General features: G+C 33.1%; 1 protein-coding gene across 1 annotated transcript; it reads left to right on the plus strand.

Moving 5' to 3' along the window:
• The first annotated feature begins 1,622 nt into the window (after nucleotides 1–1,622).
• LOC130442144 (antichymotrypsin-2-like) lies at nucleotides 1,623–4,378 on the plus strand. Its single transcript, XM_056776224.1, has 2 exons — nucleotides 1,623–2,370; nucleotides 3,835–4,378. The coding sequence occupies exons 1-2, from the start codon at nucleotides 1,650–1,652 to the stop codon at nucleotides 4,266–4,268; spliced, it is 1,155 nt and encodes a 384-aa protein (XP_056632202.1). The 5' UTR covers nucleotides 1,623–1,649; the 3' UTR covers nucleotides 4,269–4,378.
• The last annotated feature ends 17,092 nt before the right edge of the window (nucleotides 4,379–21,470 follow it).

Genomic DNA, 21,470 nt, shown 5'->3' on the forward strand with positions numbered 1-21,470 from the left:
ATGCTTGATTTAAACATAATCACTGGACTCAATCTACCAAATTTATTCTCAAAGTGTCTGACGAATACACAAAAAAAAAGCTCTTATTTTTAATTTGTGAAAATAGCTTGTACAAAAAACTTTAATAATAAAAAACTGGAAACATGAATTGTCTTGTTATTCAACCTTTTGCAGGACGCGCTTACTTAGAAGGGTTAGGTTAAAATCTTCTCTCATTTTTTCAAGTAAACCAATTGTCAACCACAATGATCCTACCAGAACCACGTATTGGTTTAAAAAGACTGGTAATGAAATCTTTTGGTGAGATACTCACTGAGAAAGGGGTGCTTATCAACATATACCAACATATACCTCCAAATTAACGATATAAGATGTCTACATCCATCTATGCAAATTCCTTTGTACCATAAGACCCGTGACTGACACACAGATGGCGCTGCTGTTGTCAAAGTACCAACTTTCAAAAGACTTGGTGTGTGAAGCTACTTTTGGTATTGTCAAAATAATGGATTCAAAACAATTTCTTGATGAAAAAAATACTGAACAAGCTCAGTAATGGATTCAAAAGTGTCATTCCGACAACGAAAAGAACCATTTGTTATTCATTTGCTGAATTTCAACATGATCGTACAGACATCGTCGTCCAATAGAGGTGGTTACTCCAGCAAACATAAAAAAGTCTACAAATTGATTATATCCAATTGTATAAATGAACATTTGTCAATGAGGAAGCTTTTTTCGAAGTAGATGCCGCGTTTAGTCACAGTCGTTCAAAAACAACATCGTGTTGACGATTCACAGCAGTGTTTGGTCACGTGATAAATCAAGTTTATATCAATATGGATCCATAACTTCACTCCAAAATCAAAACAATCATCATCTGAGTGGAGTACAACCGGCAAACAAAGTCCAAAGGCACAACATTTAGTTAGGAAAGTTATGCATTGAGTATTTTGGGATGCGCATGGAATATTGTTTATCGACTGTATTAAAAACAGAAAGACAATCAATAACGAATACTATATAGTTGTTGGATCATTTGAAAGTAAAAATCAAGGAAAAACGGCCTTATATATCGTGAAAGAAAACGCTGCTTCACCAAGACAATGCACCGATTCACAAGTCGATGGCAACGATGGTTGAATTGAAGGAATTACACTTCGAATTGCTTCCCTATCCACTGTATAGTCCAGATCTGGTCCCCAGTGACTGCTGGCTACTCGTGATCTCAAAAAAATGCTCGATGGTAAGAAATGCAGCTCAAATGAAGGAGAAATTACTAAAATTGAAACCTACTTTGAGGTAAAAGATTACATTGATGAATAAAATCTATTTTTGACATGTGTTTTTTTTTATTAAATCACGCTACTCATTGTGTACTTGTTGAAATAGATATGTAGCTTGAGGTATAATGAACTGAGTCTTCCTTCCAGATTTTGCCTACGAACGTCGTTATTTCAAGAGAATATTTGTTTAGGAATATGTTTCCTAACCTTGTAATATAATCAAATTATACTTTGTGTATTATATCAATTTAATTATCAAGGTGTTATCAAAAACAATTGATTTATTGTTTAAAACAATAGAAAAAAGTGAATTATATATCATGAAACAAAATTTTTGTGCATTTGTGATTCAAATTAAACACAATGTACGTCTTGGTAAGGTGTTGCATATTTTTTTCTGCTTTTTCTTCTATATATACAAATGAAGTTGATGTTGATTTCATACAAACCAGTCGAAAATTTACTACTGACCTCTATAGGACCATTGCAAATAGGTACAGAGATAATTTTGTATTTAGTCCTTTTTCGCTACAAGTTCTTTTAGCACTCACATGTGAAGGAGCACGAGATGAAACAAGACAACAATTGATAAATGTTATGTTCCTACAAAATTCAACAGACATGGTTCGAAACGCTTATAAATCCATATCAGAAAATAATGATCACAATTTTGGAGTGGATTTGATAAATTCCAATGCCATTTTCGCTGATCTCGACGTTAGTCTTAATCCTAATTTCCAACAAATCGCTTTGGACGCATACCGAGCTGAATTCCAGAATTTGAATTTCGCGGATAATGTTGCAAGTGCTGATAGTATCAATGCATGGATAGATTCTCAAACTAATCACAAAATCACTAATCTAGTGACCTCTGATGATGTTATGTTTGCCAATTTGTTGTTGATTAATGGAATTTATTTCAAAGCCAGTTGGGATAAGCAATTCACGGAGGAGAAAAATATGAGAAAATTCTATAATTACGGAAGAGAACCATCCAAAGTTCCTTTTATGCGCATGATTGGCTCATATAACTGTTACACCGATAACGAGCTGGGAGCTAATTTCATTGAACTACCTTATAAAGGTGAGAGTATTTTTTCAATAGACAAATATTCATTATTCTAATTTCACTAATATGTTCAACCATGTTAACGGAACATATTTTGAACAACCAAGAACTCTTCATTTGTTGTATATGTAAATAGATCACCATTTCTTGCTGAGATGCTGGAAAACCCAGTGTTTACAGCTGACCTATCAATCCCATCTTCCCCTTCTATTCCAAGCGTTTCCAGGTGTTGTTGAGGCGACAGTACCTTGATAGAGCTCCTGGTGTTATATGTAGATAAGTTGTTAGCTAATCAATTTTGTTATTTTCATCGTGACTTGTTAATGTGAAGAAAACAGAATGTAACTTTTTCTAGTCCCACAGAAGTCTCAATGTGGGTATTTTCGGGTCCTGTTTGATTTTTTTTCTCATACATCTTCTCCTAGAACTCCATCCATAACTAAAAATGTTGAAATACGATCTATGTTTCAATTTTATGTTCATTTTGATATTCATGTTCTAGGTGATCTATTGATTAAATATAATCTCACAAATTTTCAATGTCATATTTTGATAAAGTAAGTCGGAGCGGGAAAATTCTACATATTATTCTAAATAGATTTTTTATCAATAAAAGACAAAAACTGAAGATGACTCATCACAAAAAATATATGAAACGGTCTAAAAAGTGAAAAGATGATGAAAATTATCCCACCATTTTTAGTATCCTACTTACTGATCCTTTTGATATGCCTTTGACGCACTTTCAATTAATAAAAATGCCTCTAGATGAATACCGATTATTCCAATCCCTATTTTTCACTTTGGTCTGTAAATACTAATGATAGATCCATAATTTGATAATTATTATTAATTTAGCCAAGAAATATCCATGGACTCATCTGTACTGCGTGAAAAAATTACCTAACCTAACCTAACCTTACTGCCGAGAGGACAATAAGTTGTCATATCATCGGAGAACCTAACCTAACCTAACCTAACCCTACCTAACCTAACATAAGCTAACTTTTTTTTGCCCTGAGGTGGGGTGCCTATTGCGCCTTCCTCGCAACGGGTTGTGCAACGCTGCAAGTTTGTCTCTCCCATCTCACTAAACCACCCTCCTCTTGAGTGCTCCTTGGAAGTTATGTACTCCGAGTGGACAATAAGTTGTCATATCATCCTAGCCCAAACTAACCTAACCTAACCCAACCTAACCTAACCTAAACTAAACTAACCGCAGTTTGCTTTTAGAAATTGCTCATATGAATCACTTAACAGTCGTGGCACCCTTTGTTCAAATAATTTTTTTTTCCAATTTCAGTTGATAGTGATTATTAAATTTTCTAAACTCTAGATCATTACCTTCTCAAACATTTGCGTGTTTGGTACCCCACGTGTTTTATCTTGATAAATTTCTCCAATAATTCTTAAAAGAATTTTTTCACTTTTCTAATTACAGTTTACGTACTAAAATCAAAAATATTTCTACTATTTTAGGAGAAAACTTAAGCATGATCATAATTTTACCAGTAAGTAAGAATGGGTTGGAAATCATAGAGAAAAACATCTTCCGTTTTGGTGAAATACCACATTGGGATGAAAAATCAGTTGATCTCACTCTACCAAAGTTCAACGTAGAAACCGCGTACCATTTTGCAGATATCTTGAAAGTGTTGGGAATCAGGAAAATATTTAGTCCACAAGCACAATTGGAAAATATTTCTGGAAGTAACCTTTACATTACAGACATAGTTCAAAAAGCATTTATTAATGTTACTGAAGCTGGTACGGAAGCTGCAGCGATAACTGTTGATATTGTGGGTCGTTTTGCAGAGAGAACATTTGATATTGATCATCCATTCATGTTTTACATACAAAAAAACGGAGTCATACTTTTTACTGGAAGAGTGAATAACATTAAGAATGTTTAATGGAATAAATATAATCGAACTATTTCCAACCAACACAACTACGATAATAAATTATTATAATAAGCAAATTGTTTGTTGATTGATAATAAAATCAGCATGCTCGACAAAAATCTAGTGATTACTTTATCTAGCAGCTACAATTAATGACTAGATCATTTAGTTTTGTCTTTTGCTCAGATGATATCTCAATCTATGTTCGTAACTTGAGGAAAAGTTTTTCATTTTGCCTTTGACCAATTTCACTCGAAGATCAAGGGATATAACAAAAATTGTAAACCATGGACCGTCTAAAACAATCCTTGGCTCTTTCTATGGAGTTGCTACAATATTTCAGCATTGGAATTGATTAGGTTAGGTTAGGTTAGATTAGGTTAGGTTAGATTAGATTAGGAGACTTTCATCTTTTTGTGATGGAGTTTGAATGTTAAGTCTAGCACCAGAAAATTTTTCTTCGCGGTTGGTGAAAGTTCCTTTAGAAGATTTTATTTTGCTTTATTTCACTATTTCTTCAACCAGTTTTCTATCTTATTGAGGTGAAGCTGAAATGTCCTCAGCTAATATGGCTGCTAATACGTCAATGTTATTTGGTAGTTCAGCTATGAAGAGGTTATGGAGTAGCTACCACAGAAAACTGCCTCTAGTTGTATTAGTTTATCATTTTTATTAGTTTATTCAAGAAACTTTTTTTTTCCAAGATCACGGAATTTAAATTTAATCATTCATTTTTTTTGAAAATAAGCATAAAAACCGGTCAAATCACATGGATCATATTAATATTTCGTAGTGGATTACGATTAGTTTCAATTAGGGTGGTAATGGCGAGGGTATAATTATTTTATTTTTTCAAAAAAGAAAAAAGAAAGATTCTTATTTTTGTTATAAATCAGTCGACTCTTATACAAAAGACTTTTGACAGTACTCATTCTAAAGTTTTGTTTTTGATTAGTTTTTTTCAAAAATCTCATCAATTTAAAGATATTTGAGTTTGAATGTTTTCAAATTTTGGGGTTCCTCAAAAAAACGAATTTCTTTGATTTATCAGCTACATTGGATCTTGCTGAAAAAATCAAAATTTTTCATGAAAAACGATAGAGAAATATGCGTTTTTTCAAAATGAACAGTTTTGTTAATAATTCTAAAAGTAACAACTTCAGAATAAAACTTTGTAGAAAAAAGTTGCTTAGAGTTAATGAATCTATAGAACTACGAGATTATTTTGATGAAATAAATTTCCGTCTTCAAGACAATCGACATTGATTATCAAAATTTCACTGGAAATCACTGGTACCTGGTGAAAAGGTATTATATAGCAGATAGATAGCTTGAATAATTTGGCTACATATAAATGAGCGAATTGATCATACGACCACCGTAAACTCTCATTATGAGAATCGATATTTTTCCCAGCTTGGTGGTAAATATAGTTGCCTTATAAATAATTTATTATATTTTATGGGAATCACGAAAATAATAAAATCAGTTTTTGAAAAGCGTAAAACAAGTCAATTCATAAATTTATAAATAACAAGCCTCCATAAAACAATGGTAAACTGAAATTTTATGGCGTGGTTATCTGTATTTTTTACAGCATTTCTATAAAAACTGCAATGAAACTCAGTTGATACGTTTTTATATTATTTACGTGTAATAAATTGATTATTTGATTACAAAATTTCAAATAGTAAATCTAGTTATCAAGTAATATCGAAACGATTAAACTTGTTAATAGAAACAACATAAATACAATTACTATTGAACACATGCTATCTATCTTTTTCTAAACAAAAACTGATATTTCGAATTTTAATATAAAATGAAATATTTAATATGTTGAGGTGACACCAAGAAATAATTTTCATAAATCATAACGTCCGGAGATTCGAAAATTATTTCAAGCTAGTCTCAAAGGCCAATTGGTGTTTTTCAGCCAATTTCTATTTTCTGACATTGAGAATTATGTCACCAATAATACCATATCACATTATTTTTCATTCAAATATCCTAATGTAAAATTTGTTTTGTATCATCGGCGAAACGATAAGGCATTGAAACACACCAAAATTTTAACATATTTCAAAAACAATAAACAAACTATAAATGGCTCAAAAACAGAAATCTTGCGACTTAGATGTATAGCTAGTTCGTGGAAAGAATATTGAAAAACCAGGTAGAAATATTCAATTCGCTGATGAAAAAAGAATCTAGAAATTGAGGAAAATCCGCATAAGACAACTCGAGAATTTGCCGCTGACGATGATGTGATTAAATCAGCCATTTCCAGAGTTTTGCATAAAGAAAAATACCAACCTTCCAAAGTTCAATTAGTTCAGGAGTTAAATGAAGATGATCCTGATAGAAAACAAAAATTATATAAATTGATGAACACAGAATAGAACTGTAGATATTGGAGCAGAGAAAATCCTCAATCACATTCAAAATCCTAAAAAAGTGAGCGATTGGACTGGATTTTTTGATTATTGCCTATATAAAAAGACTGTTTCCTGATGTTAATCATCAAAATGAGATATTTACTACCAATAAGACGAAGCCCCACCGAATTTTCCACGTACCGTTAGAAATTATTTTTAAGCGAGGTTTTTCTCAATAAGTGGATTGGAAGTCTTGGAATGATCAAATGGACGGCTAGATCCCCCGATTTGACTCCTCTCGATCACTTCTCATGGGGATACTCAAAATCTGAAGTATATTTTAATAGACCAGACAATTTAATAGTAAAGATAACGGAAGAAATTTACAAAATAACCTCTCAGGTCATACAGAATGTTGAACTTGAATTCCAAAATCGACTCGGTTATTATCAAGAAATGAATGATGATTATTACCAAAATTTTTCATTTTAGTAATTAATTTTCTCAGTCTTGATTGTACTAAATTTGAAAAACTTCACATTGCTGAACGGAGGAGTAAAATCCCTTTCCAACAAGGTGCCACACAACCCCCTTTCTCATTTAAAATTTTCGAGAGAATGCTTATAATTCAGAGGTGGTGCTGGAGGAGGATGATACTGTAAATTGTCGAATTGAGAATGAAAAACAAACTGTTTCAGAATTTTTTCACATGATAACTACGATAATTATCCATAGATAATAATCTATTCGCCGGTAGAAGAATTATTTAATGTTGAGATACCTAAACTAGATTGGATTTTCGATTTATAAATTGAACCAGAAACTCAGCGTCAAGACTGTGAAACGTTGGGAGATCTTTAGCTATATATATGAAATCTCATATACGAGTAACAATAAGCACAATGATTGTAACTCCTATATCACTAAAAGAGAATAAAAGTGACAGGGAAAACCACTAGTGAGGTCTTTTCATAACTTTCACGTACCGCTCGCCGTTCACCGTCTGGCTTGCCCTCCGTAGCTAGAAAATTATACCTTTTATAAACCAAATATTATTGGTGTACGGCATTTTTGTATGAACCTATTGTATTTTCAAATGGAACAAAAATATACGAATTCCGCGAATATTGATAATACGACCTATAAAAAGAACTAGAAAAGTATCCGAAAATTATTAATACAATTGATAAGACGTTGAAAAAACAAAAGATATCAAAAGTTTCTTGAAATATACAAAGATAACAGTTAATATTTCGAAGATGAAGAAAAATACTTCAATAATACTTTTTTGAGAATAGGTTTTATTATAAAAATTATTTCTCCTCTTCAATATAATCCCCTCTCCTTTCCAAAAACTTTCCATACGTTTTATCCATTGATCGAAGTAGTGCTGGAAGTCTTCTTTGGTGAGGGTCTTTAAGAACTCTGTCGTTTTTTGCTTTACCGCTTCCATCGACTCAAATCGGATCCATTTCAAAGCAGATCTTTTTCTACCCTTCCTAACCTTTCAAAAAAATCTGAGCAGATCCCTTGACGCAACAGCTTTTGGACAGGAGTCAGATTGTTTGTCATCAACTTCGCGCAGACTTTTGTCATGTGATCCGGATGCTCATTCGATGATCTGCACGTACAATTGCATGGACAAGATATTTAAATACCCAACGCACTACTCATTTTTTACCTCACCGATTTATGGCTCCTTCTAGGTCGCAGTCTCGTTTAATAGCCAGACCTCGTATTAACCTTTTTTAATGGAACATTTGACATAGAATTGACAGAATTCGTGCTGCAAATATCTTCAAAGAGGATGTAAACAAACTAAATGGCGATTAAAACAGATGCTTCGATCGGAATTATTTTATTGGGGAAAAAAACATAAAATAATTACTTTATTATTTCTTATAATCCGGTCAATTTGGACATTCGAAGTTGCATAAATTTCCATCAAGCTGAAAATGAGTGAAATTGCTTAAAATACAATTGAACCTCGAAATTGAATGTTCCCCATCATTTCTGTGTACGGAAAAATTTTTATTCAAGGTCAAATGTAAAAAAATGAGTTTTTCGCAATTTTCAGCAAAACGGTGAGTTTTATAATGAAAATACTTCAGACAAAAATTGTAGATCATAAAATTACCTACAAAAAACGTATTATTTTCCTACAAGCCACTGTTTCTGAGATATCATGATTCAAAAAGTTGTGAAAGTTGTCGTTTTCAATGGTTTCATCAAATATTGAAATGAACCGAGACTTGTTGTCAGTATTTGCAAGAAATTTCTATTTGAACTGTCATAAGTTCATCAAATAAATTATCAATTGACGAAGATGTTGCTAAAGTTCGACGATGTTATTCTGCAGCTTTGTTATTTCTCGTAAATGATGGGAAACACTGAAATTTCATTTTCAATTGTATTTCGAACAATTTTACTGATTTGGGTCCAGTTTGACCGGACTATTAGTGTACATCACGGTTGGTTCGGAGCAATTACGCCTAATATTAGAAGTTCTATTTGATATGGAGTTTTGGTAAGATTAACATGAACATTATTAACATAACAAGTGATATACTCGGTTACAAAGAAGAATACAATAGTTTTCTTTCATTTACAGTCGAATTTTCGTTTTGGAAAATGCAAGCAGTTACACGTGCAAACTTAAGTCGCTGACTGCTGCAGGTCAGAGATAAACAACAGCAAATCAAACGGCCGAGCGACGCGAAGCTCCGAATAAAGTTGAACGGAATCAATATCGACAGCATCGAAATCTTTCGTTTTCGCCCTATCGAGCTGCATTCAATTATAACGTAGAAATCGAGTACAGTTTATAGCAAATCGTTGCTATTGGACCAATGGACGTTGTATGCCAAGGCATTTGAGTTTGAAATTGACGCCATTAGTACCGCCACCAGGACCATTACATTCATTGGTTTCCGGAAATGGGCCAGATTCTAAACATTATTTGACTCATATTCAGCAATAAAATAATTGTATTCAAATGACGTCATTTGGTGCGACAAAAGTTATTTTAGAAAATTTTATGCCAACTTTCAAGATTAAGGGTCAAATATATCATTTAACAAGACTAAAAATTCTTGCAAATTTATTTTATGGGCAATTCAGGAAGACAATTGGTGGCGTTATTCACGACCAATATCCTCATCTGTCTGTATGTATGCAATTTTTTTCAAATGTATTTTTTCTTGCAATAACTCCACCGATAGACCAATTCGAAATCAACATTCATCGTAAAGACAAGACAATGTCTTTTGGGTCAGCTAGTAAAGATATAATTACGATACTAGATACAGGGTTCAAGGTTAATCAGTGGATTTATGTGTGAGTAGTTTCAGGAGAGGAAAAATTCAATTATAAGAATATGTATATAAAAATGAATCCTAATTTCCCTTGGTCACGCTATCACGTGTGAACGGCTGGACTGATTTCTCTAATTATTTTTTATTGTGTTTGTTATTGTCAGAAAAAGGTTTGTATGAAAAGAAAAATTGAGAAAATTCTCCGGAAAATTTACTAATACTTATCCAACATTTTTATACTTGCAAATATCGTCATAGAGGATATCGTGAATATAAAGAACAGAATGATAGAAATTTTTGGATCCTGCTATGAAACAAATGCATCTTGGTTGCTTGCAATCATTACAAATAAGTTGTCAAAATTTCTGGCAAATTTTCTTAGAAGATCCATCCATTCAACCAATTCAAACATTCTTCATCAACTCAAAGCATTTGAACAACTTTCGGTGCCGTTTTAACGTCTATTGACGGAAAAGTCTTTTTTACATAGTAAACTGTTGCATCCGAATACGCAATAAGAAATATGCATTCTCAATTCACTCTTTAGATAGCTATAACTCAATAAAAAAGTTTTATTCTATTAAATTTGATCTGATTTTAATCATCGAAATGAAGTATTAGTCAAATTTGGTTGGTTTTGAACGCCGCATTTTTCGCGGGCTTTGGATGACGTCAATTATTAGCTTACTTCATATATATGGACAGTTGGTAGAAAAAGTCTTTACGTTATGGTGCTGACAATATTCATTTTCTCTCTCTCGTGCGAGACACTTTATTCATTCTGCGCATGCTTGAGAATCGCAGAACCAAGCTGAAATCTCGGAGGATAGAGATATCGTTATCATTCTGTCTTCCTTAGTGAGAACAGCTTCCACTTATAGAAACTGTCCATATAAAAGTATGACTTTAAGTATTAGAGCTATTTTATAGGTTATAATATCGATAAAGTCATGGAAAAAGTTGAAAAATCGTTTTATAGGTATTATAGTGTATCTGAGTGTGAAAACTCTTCTTCTTCTTCTTCTTCTTCTTCTTCTTCTTCTTCTTAACGTGCCATATTAAGTCCCATTGACGTTGAGGATCAGCTTGGTAGAACTCTCTCTATCTTGAGCTAGTCTAAATAACTGTCCTGCTTCCCTTATCCCAGTCCATTTTATAACATTCTTCAACCAAAAAACTTGTTTTCTTCCAATTCCTCTATGACATTCAGCTTTACCAATCATAATCAATTGAAGGATACTAAACCGGCTACCACTACCATTATGTGTTCCAAATAAGTGAAAATTATATTACAAGGAAACTTCATAAAGTTCATTTTAATGCTTTCACTCCTTTGACCTTAGTCAATGTAAAATCTTGTTTAGATGCGAAATATGGAGTTATCATTAATGCCATAATGTCAGAAGAATAATCAAACTCTAAAAAGTCTTCAGGAACACAAAAATAAACAGTATGTTGGTTCCAAACACAACCAAAACCCTGCTTTAAAATTCCAGAACGTATCTACCAACTGAGGTCACGACCAATGATGAGACGTTCATCAAATTTGCACCCTTTATCTCATTTTGCACTCTTCAATAATCATTTTATATAATTGAGAATAAATTTGGAAAAAGATAAATAAGTGAAATCGAAAATAACATGCATATTGCTAAACAACTGTCTCATTTTGGAAAGCTTTTGCTTCGGAAACAAAATATAATTCTTCTTCAGAAAAGGAGGCATATGCCATAGTAAAGGCTCTTCAAAAATGGTGACATTTTCTGATTGATTAACTTTTTTGTCCAACATTGGATCAGTCCATTTTATGAGTGGCAATGAAACAAAGACCAAAAATGAAAACATACCGCGAACGACATTTATATAGGTCAGGAAAAGAAAATATTGTGGCTGATACTTCTTTAAGAATATCAACTGCAGCAACGCCTTTTACCATTGAATTGAAGTTGAAGTCTATACAATCTGTATGAGTATAAGGTATTACTGAATTCGTTGCAAAAATCTGCCTTACTTTTTAAAAGATAAACTACTACTGCTCCATTCGAGAGAATTGATTTTGATTTTAAAGGACCATTTCCTTCAGAAAATCACAAGTACATGCTAACTCATCATGAGTGGTTTTCTGACTAAGACTTTTGTTTTCTATCTATGGTAATCCTACGTATTTACATGGTGATCGGGGAGCCTCGTTAATGTCTGAGCTGAAAACTGTTGAATGTTGAACCAAGTCGTATAACTATAATGCAAGAGGAAACAGACAATGTGAACTATATAATGGTGTTATTTGGAAAACGATGTCAAAAAAAATTAATACCAAAAAGTGGCACCAAGTTCTGACTGAATAATTCCATTCATTAAGGTCACTGTTATGTAATAAAGTGCACGTCACATGCACGTATCTCCAATCAACCTCAGTGATCCGCAAATGGGTCTTCAGTTCCTACTTGGCTACCTACTCCTGGTCCACTATTTTTAAAAAAACAAGTGAGGAAACTCAAATATGAATCAATTGTAGGAGAGGTTGAGCTCGTAGAAGTTAATTCTGACTAACCAACTAACATTTTAAATTCCATTTAGTTTTTTCGTAATTTTATAAAAGCTTCATAAAGTCTGCAATAAATGCTTTATGCTTAAAACTATTATATCTTATTAAAAAGTCTTGGCAGTGCTATTAAAACTGAAGGATAAAGTTTATTGGTTTTCGGCAGCAATGTGGTTCTAAAAGTGTAAATGCTCTACTGCCTTGTTACAACATTTCAGTTTTGTAGAGTAGTTGAGAACTAAAGAACTTTAACATGGGTGCACCAATAGGCAGGCAACATTTACAAACGTAATGACAAAGCTTTTTTAGAACTTTATTCTGATAAAGCTATTTAGCTTTATGAAATCTGTTTATACTACTATGACTCATTGATTTGCATTTTTTTTTGGAATTTCTTATAGTTGGTTTGAAACTGATAGTAATTAAATAACGTCTTTTTTCAGACTTCTTAAAACGAGAAGCAAAGTTAGGTTATGTTATCTAATTGCATGAATTTGCAGTTTATTGTGTTGTGTAAGAAAATGTCGCCCAAATTAGAAAAGTGGTTAAAAATGAAGAAAACCGGAAATTTTAAGAGAAAGGCTAGAAAAACTTATGTTTTATGGTTTATTTTCTAGAAGATATTAAACTTTTAATGCAGTCATATGTAGTTATTGCATACCCATAGGAATACTATTAACTTTATTCCATTTTCGCCATTTTTTCTAAAGATTATGTAGGGGCCATTTTGTAGTAATATTGTCATTTGAAACTTTCATGCCGTCTGTCTTAATAATTTCTAGGGTTATAATTTTTTTTATAAATGTTTTACTTTTATTGTTATACTGTTTAGACGCGTGTTGTATTTCCGAATGAGAAAAAAAAATACAAGTTAAACTTTAAAAGATTATTTTTATTTTCAATTGAACAAACTATAATAAATCGAAGGCGCGTGCAATAGACACTCGTATTTTATACGTTTTTTACAGTAAACTTGCTTTCGTTGGAAAATTTTGCTCTGGATTTCCGATTAATAATCTATAAAATATTTTGTTCATATTAAATCTCCAATAAGCCATAATGAAGTTTTCAGCGACATACAAATTGGAAGTCATTTCATAGCATCCAAAGAAACATTTTGTTTTAACAGATGCTAATCCTGTCTCCTTTTATTACTGTAAAGAAATTTTTCTAGGAATTAAGTCGAAAGAGTAAGCTAAGTGTTTTAAAGAAGTTTTGATGATGATCATGTTTTTTTCACAGCTGTTACGTTGCTGTAATAGCTTTCTTCTGAATGCTTATAAGCTGTAGCATTGATTTTTGAGTTAAGCTGTGAGAGGCATCTTAAAGGTGGGCCCTTCTTGCTTTAGGAATGTTCCGAGGGAAAACACAGATATACCACAATTACTCATGTGTGTTAGTAATCATTAAATCCATATCAAGAGGTGGTGTCAGTCTCTTCCAACAGCAATGATCAGTCAATACATGAGTCTCCATTCCGTTCAGAACTCGCTACGTGAAATAAGATACTTGAGGGATTAGATTTAGAATAAAAAAGAGAAAAATTATTTTATATTTATTGTTAATTTAGATCACTTCATTAAAGGAAATGTCATTTTGCAAACTTATTTCACAAAACCTTATAACTAATAAATATGTGAAGAGTTAGGAAGCTACGTTCGATTATCTGCAAACCCATTCGTTGGCTCGATACATAAAATATCCCGAAGAAATAATTTTCGTCGGAATAAATCGAAATTCATATTCCACCGTAGCATAAGTGCAGTTGTTCCGATTACCAGATCCCATATAAATTCAGTTCTCATTTCCTGAATCTACCAATCGAATAATCTTTATTGAAATTACCAGACACTTTTCAGGAATATATAGCACTACATAAATTTTAATCTATGTTGAATGGTATATCGACATTTTCACAAGAACGATTCATGTACATTACAAGACGAAAGGAAGAGACGGAGACAGAGAGAATATCCAGTGATGAATTTTGGGAAGACAAAAGAGATGAGATTACACAGACGTGCTCTTTCCAAGATATCTTGGATCCTGTTCCGGAGGGTTGGTTTGACTAATAGCCCCTTCGACGTTGTATGTGTATTGTCATATACAGGTATCAACTGAATTGTTGAACTAATGTTAACGTCACCTATGAATAGTCTAATAGCGAATCATTTCTAAGATTCATTGTGCAGCCAACTGCGAGTTAAATATGATGATACAGACATAGGTTCACTCTACTACGATTGCGAATATCGATTGAGATCACAATGGGTTTAATAGATAATATATCAGAAGATACTGGTCCTCTGTTTAGTGCTGGTATTATCTCCACTATTATATGGAACGTCTTCTGTATGGTTTTCGATAAACTGTTCAAATCGATAAGGTATTCGATTATAAATTACAAAATACACACACAAGATTAATCATTTGTCCCCATCTCCACCTTTTCATTTGCTTCAAATCATTTTAGGAACACAAAGTAATCGAAAAGAGTTCAGATGAATATGCTATATGAAGAAATACATTATATAATACAGTTCTGCTAATGGATGGCGACGGATGGACAGTGACATTATGGGAATGGAACTCCATCAAAACGATCATTTTTCTCTCAAATTCTCCATTAAATCGTGTGAACAAATCAACTTGATTTTATTTACCTTTTATTTTCCATTTTTTCCAGGTAATAATCAAAATTGAATCTTTGGAAAAGTTTCTACTGCTGGAAAAGCGGCGTTTGCTTTATTGGAAGAATTGTAAAGGTTAAAATGTGCTTTCCATTTGTCTCAGCATACAAAATGGAATAAATTCTGAACAATACTCGACAATAAAATTAATTTGAATATACCCTTAATAACATGAGAGGATATTGACGAAGCAGTTGAACCATTCACAAAATATATCAAAGGTAATGTTTGGATAGATACCCCTAATAAAAAAAACAATAATGAGGATTTACCTATCTCAATAAAGGAAAAATCAACTGTAAAACGAAGATATAGGAAAATCTAGCATAAACTACGTGTCCCTCAAGATAAAACGAAACTAGCACCCAACAATTTACCAAGTTCACAGTGTAACTGAAAGAATTAGCCAAGATTTTGAAAAATTACAACGGAAAATATTGTTCTGCAGTGTTTTTAGACATCACTCAAGCCTTTGAGAAGGTTTGGCATGATGGTCTTTCATTTGAAATCAGACAATCCTTGCCTATTGATTACTGCCGTTTCCTTCATTCCTACCTCCTCTTCTTCTCTTCTTCTTCTTCTCATTTTAAGACTATGTCTTGTGTTTTCAAAGAGGTAACCTAAGTTGTGACTCCGAGGACCAGCTCTCATACCAGCGCTTCCAGGCGGTCTCTCTTCCTTTGTGATTTTCGCCAGTCGATCGTCGTCCATTCTATTGACATGATCTCTCCATGCTCTTCTTCTAGTTCTGGCCCATCTCACTATATCCGGAACGTCACACATTCTTCTAATTTCATTGCTCCTTATTCTGTCTCTTAGTGTTTTCCCTGTGATTGAGCGTAATGTCTTCATCTCGGTCGTTCTAAGAATCCTCTTAGTAGTTGCAGTCTCCGCCCTCGTAGCTATGGCGTATGTCATTACTGGTCTGACACATTCCTACCTCCATGATCGTTATTTCATTGTTAATTACTATGATGAACAAACACCACTATACAAAATAAAGTTCCTCAAAGTGTCCTGGTACCGCTGCTTTACCTCATCTTCACGGCAGATCTACCAACTAACAATGATGTACATATTAGCAGCTACAATTGCAGATGACACCATCCATATCATCATCGCACAGAGATCCTATAATTGCATCAAATACAAAATAATCTTCACCAACCGTAATATCGGCAAATGTTTCTCTAAACAAATCAAGCCCTACCACAACGAGATGATGTCAAATTACTTGGCATACACTTGGACAAGCGATTAACCTAGAGGTCATACATATTCACCAAACGCAAACAGTTGGGTTCCAAACCAAGGGATTTTCACTGGCTAATAGATAGGATATCATAATTATCTTTAAAAACCAAAGTACTGATCTACAAAGCAATCCTCAAGCTTATATGGATCTACGGAGTCCCATTGTGAGAATTAGCAGCCAAATCTAATATTGAAATTCTGGAGGAATTCCAATCCTACGGATTATCGAAGATGATTCATGGTTTGGGCCAAATTTCTTCATAATTCGTGGCCTCTATGCCCTAGCGATTAAAGCTAAAGTAACAAATTTATCCATAAGTTATAAAAATAGGTTGAACCTCCACCCAAACAGACTGGTGTATAACCCGATGGTGCAATTAACAGTTCAGCGTAGACTCAAGAAGCATATTCCTTATGACCTAATTAATAGCTTTTAACGACTGTTAGGATATGTCCAAAAGACAAACCTAATTGAACAAGTTATTAATTATGGTTGTATGAGAATTTGTATTGATAACTTCGACAGTTAGGTTAGGAGAAGACAAACTATAGTTTCAAATTCATAGAATGAAAATATGGAATATATTTTAATTTTCCGAAAACTCAATATTCAATTGAAGATGATTAATTATTATTTATCAAACTTTTCCAACTAATTGGATCACGGGTAGGTAAGACATACTCTGAATAAATGGAAGTTTAAATCTACTTTGTTTTTAAACTCTTGAAATCATTAACCAAATGCTCAAATTTATTGGGAAATCATTGAAAGTTCTTTGGAAATATGAGAGAAGCTTCGACTTGAAGAATGAATTTTGATTATACCGTATCAATCATTTTTAATATCCTATTGAAAACTTCTAAGAAAACATAAGTTGCAACCAAAGCTAACAAAATTATTCATACTACATGAAACTTCCATTATAAATTTAAAAATACCGACTTTTCAGCAAGAATTTTATCTGAGAAATATTGAAAATCTATGAAAGGTTCAATATTAGTGATAATTGGATATGAATCGAGAAGTTTTTATGATTTTATCATTACAACCTCTCTACCATTATTATTATTTTGCGAAATACTCATCCACCCAACTTAGAGCTGGTATCAAAAGGATTAAGTTCACATAATTAACTTGCACTCTATGTGGCACAGCCTTCTGGATGTCGGAAAAAGTGTTTTTTCGCTGTTTGAAATCAATTGCGAGCTCCCAGTACTTGGCCAGTTTCTTCTGGTGTTTGTAAAGAATGTTGTGAGTGGTAGGTGAGGTAAAGTCAACGAAAAGGACTGAATTAACTCTTATATCAACTACGACGATGTCCTTGTTTTCATGCAATATGTTTCCTAGGGTGGGTCAAAGAAACAAACCATTTTTTTTATAACTGACACGGAAAAATTGGTTGCTTATGAATTTGATAACTCAACAAGGAATGGCCATTATATGCTCTATTAAAATGATATAGTTTTGAGAAAATTCATACGAATTCTATTTTTTATCAACAGAAACTTCAAAATGTTATTTTTTTATGTGTAACTATCTTTGTCTACATTCGAAAAAGTTTATATTAATATTTTTAGAGATAAAAAATGTCCAATTAGTTATATAAAGTCTTTTTAGTACAATTTTTAACTGTGTTAATAATTTTTGTTGCTAGTAGGGTAGTTTTTTACATGTTTCTCAACATCTGTTTCCATTAACAATAATATACATTTTTTGGATGCCGTATGTTGTATAGGTTCTTATTTTCGTAATTAGGAGTTACTATCCACTGGGCCAAATCCGCTTTTGTGTTTCTGTGTATGAAATAGTTGAACATTGATAAGATACATATATTAGGTTTGGTCTAGTATTTCATAAAAGATCCTCAACCAAATATTGTATCAAACAGAAATATATAGTGGGCACAAAACTCGACTCAAGTCACAGGTTCACCGTCGAAAGTCTCTAGTCTCATTATGTTTTTCGATTTTAATATCTCAAAGTCATTAGTTTTATTTCTATTTATATTTTCTGCTAAAGAAAAAATATCAAACTGAAAGGAATCTTAAACAATGGAAAAGGGTTATTATAAACTAGTTTAAATTCATCAAACCGATAATTTATTTTTAATCAAACTATCAATATTTAGTGTTCTCTGCTTTGGCTCTAATAACAACTTTTTCATTAATCGAAAATTTCATTCTTCATTAAGCGCCGCTCTAAGGTCAGATTTCATAACTGGTGCAGAATTTCTAACCGAAGTTATAAATCTGGGTTACACGTTGGCCAATCCATAGTGGCAATTTCGATATAATGTAAATACTGCTTAGGGATCCTGCAGTACGAGGACAGGTATTATCCTGATTTAGAATGAAGTTTTAGTCCATGAAATTGATGTAGGAAACGACGTGATAGTCTAAAGCCTCTTCTATGAATCGGTTCACCTTTAATTTCCCCGCTGCACCGCCAGTTTCAATAAAAAAATAACTCGGTTTTTGCCTCCATTCCAGGAACCTCCTCCAAAAAGTTTTCTTATATGCAACAATGCGCGAATCTTTCACCAGGTCTTCTATAGACTCATCCTCTTCTATTCTCAGTGAACTGGGGTTAATTTGGGTGCCGTAGCTGGCGTTTTTGGTTCAAGATTAGCTACCTCAAGTCTCACTGTCCAACTACTCACAGCCACTATTCGCGTTTCTCTAAGTTGGACACTAGTGAGCGCCCGATTTATCATCGCCAATGAATAGATCATATCTCTGGAATGTTTTTTCATTCAGGAACACTGTCTTCGATGAAAGTTACTATACTACAGAGGCTGAGTCATGTTAAGGCCACTTCTCGCTGACTTTGGCCTTGTCGCTTGGGAAGGTTTTTCACTCGTTATGTCCATTTATCACTTAGAATGATTGTTTTTTATTAACAGAGTTGTGTATCTGATGACCAACTGATAGTGGTGAGCCGATTAGATTACTTTTCATAAGGATCACTTACCCCTAATTAGCACAATTGGAAACAAGGTGATTAGCGATCATAATATATTATTGGACTGTAGGATTAAGAAACAATTTGTTAAATCATTTTGAAGTTAAAAGAAAAAAGTACAATTTTAAGTTTTTTTACCAGTGATTGTCTATAGTAATAAATAATATTTTCTTTGTGTGGGAACGGCTCCAAAAATTCATCATATCAGCGCGGAAGCCGACAAAATCAATGGAAATATTTGAAAGTTGTCAAAATTTCTACAAGGTTAATATATGAAATTCTTTAGAATGATACGCCACTGTTGTTTTACTCATAATGTACGTGATAATGAAGTACATATAGGTGATATTCTTCATTGAAGACACTCAACTTGTACGAACATCTAATAAATCATGTTGGATGGTTACAAATCTGCAAATCCAGAACTTTTTTTTCCGTTGACTCCGAAGTTATTGATCGTGGAGTGAATCTCCATAAATCTAAATCTTGTATAATTACAAAGAAGTTCAATAACCATTGGATTTATGGTTCGAGCAGATAAGAGAAATATTTACGAGCGCTTTAATTGTGAATTCTCTTTGATAAACCGCTTCGATTTTTCTCTAATAATTTCACCCAATTGACATTTTGGATGTTACCCGCAAACTTGACAAACGCGCTGAATTTGTATTCAGTATTGATTCGCTTTTAATGCATACAAAGTTATGTTATGGGTGGTTGAAATTTTGATCGTAAAAGTTTTTCAGGATAAATAGAAATATTATGATGAATATTTCCACGAATCAAATAAAAAAAATGTTGTTTCAGGATCGATGTTTATGGAAATGAGTTATCGAGATATTTGAATGAGTCTTTAAGTATTAAACAAATACTTTCTTTAAGATAATCAAGTGATCATAACTTCCCGATTATCGAGAAATTGATTCTTTGTATGTTCAAATCAATGCCCATATTGATCAAAGCATTTACGGCAACGTTTCTTAAAGACAGGTCCGAAAGTCAAGCTGTCCGAAAAGAGTTTGAGAGCTTCCTTCAAATATAGTTCGGAGGTCAGGAAAGCTACGTGGTCCTGTTGCAAAAACACGGTCCTTTAGAAGACATTACAGGAAGAAATCACATGGTCTCAGATCACATGACCTAAGCTACTTAACGAAAACTTGTCTGCCTATCCATTCTCCAAAATGGACATCAAGGTTAATCCATATAATGCGTAGTGCGTAAAATGACAGATTTTCGTGAGTCTTGGATCGTTGTCAATTTGTGAATCTACTAGCATTTCCGTATAACTTTGAAGCGTCACGTGACTGTCAATAAAGGAGACGTCCTGCATGGATACCTGCCGATTTCTGTATGTTGAATTTAGTCAGGCTTCAAATTGGTTTCGCTGAATAAGCTCGTTTATGGAACAAAATTGTGCTGCTTCTGATTCCTTGTTTTTTCTTATTTGAATTTTTTTCCTATATTATTCAAATTAATCAAAATATGAATTTACCGAATTATGCAGACGGATTTCATCTAATTTTCACCATTCTCATGTTACACTCAAATGCGATTTCCCCCTGTACATTACTTATGGCAGTTTTTCACATACACACGTTCTATCCTCAATATCTCAGGTTCTATTCAAGATAGAGACTTCGTTTTGGTTTACGAACACTCGCTGAAACACCCTATTTCTTTTGAGTTTCTGAACACTTAAATCGGTTCAGTTCGAGAGGAGGTAGGCGCGGACATTCAATGTGGAGTTATGGATTTTTGTAGGTTTTTGGCAATTTTTCTACATTCAAAGATCTATATCTCAGGTTCTAATATAGCTACAGAATTCGTTCTGGTTTATGAACATTCGCTAAAACACCTTCTTTCTTTTGAGTTTCTGAACACTTAAATCGGTTCAGTTCGAGAGGAGGTAGGCGCGGACATTCAATGTGGAGTTATGGATTTTTGTAGGTTTTTGGCAATTTTTCTACATTCAAAGATCTATATCTCAGGTTCTAATATAGCTACAGAATTCGTTCTGGTTTATGAACATTCGCTAAAACACCTTCTTTCTTTTGAGTTTCTGAACACTTAA

Source organism: Diorhabda sublineata, chromosome 3 (genome assembly GCF_026230105.1).
Source record: "Diorhabda sublineata isolate icDioSubl1.1 chromosome 3, icDioSubl1.1, whole genome shotgun sequence".
Taxonomy (NCBI): Eukaryota; Metazoa; Arthropoda; class Insecta; order Coleoptera; family Chrysomelidae; genus Diorhabda; species Diorhabda sublineata.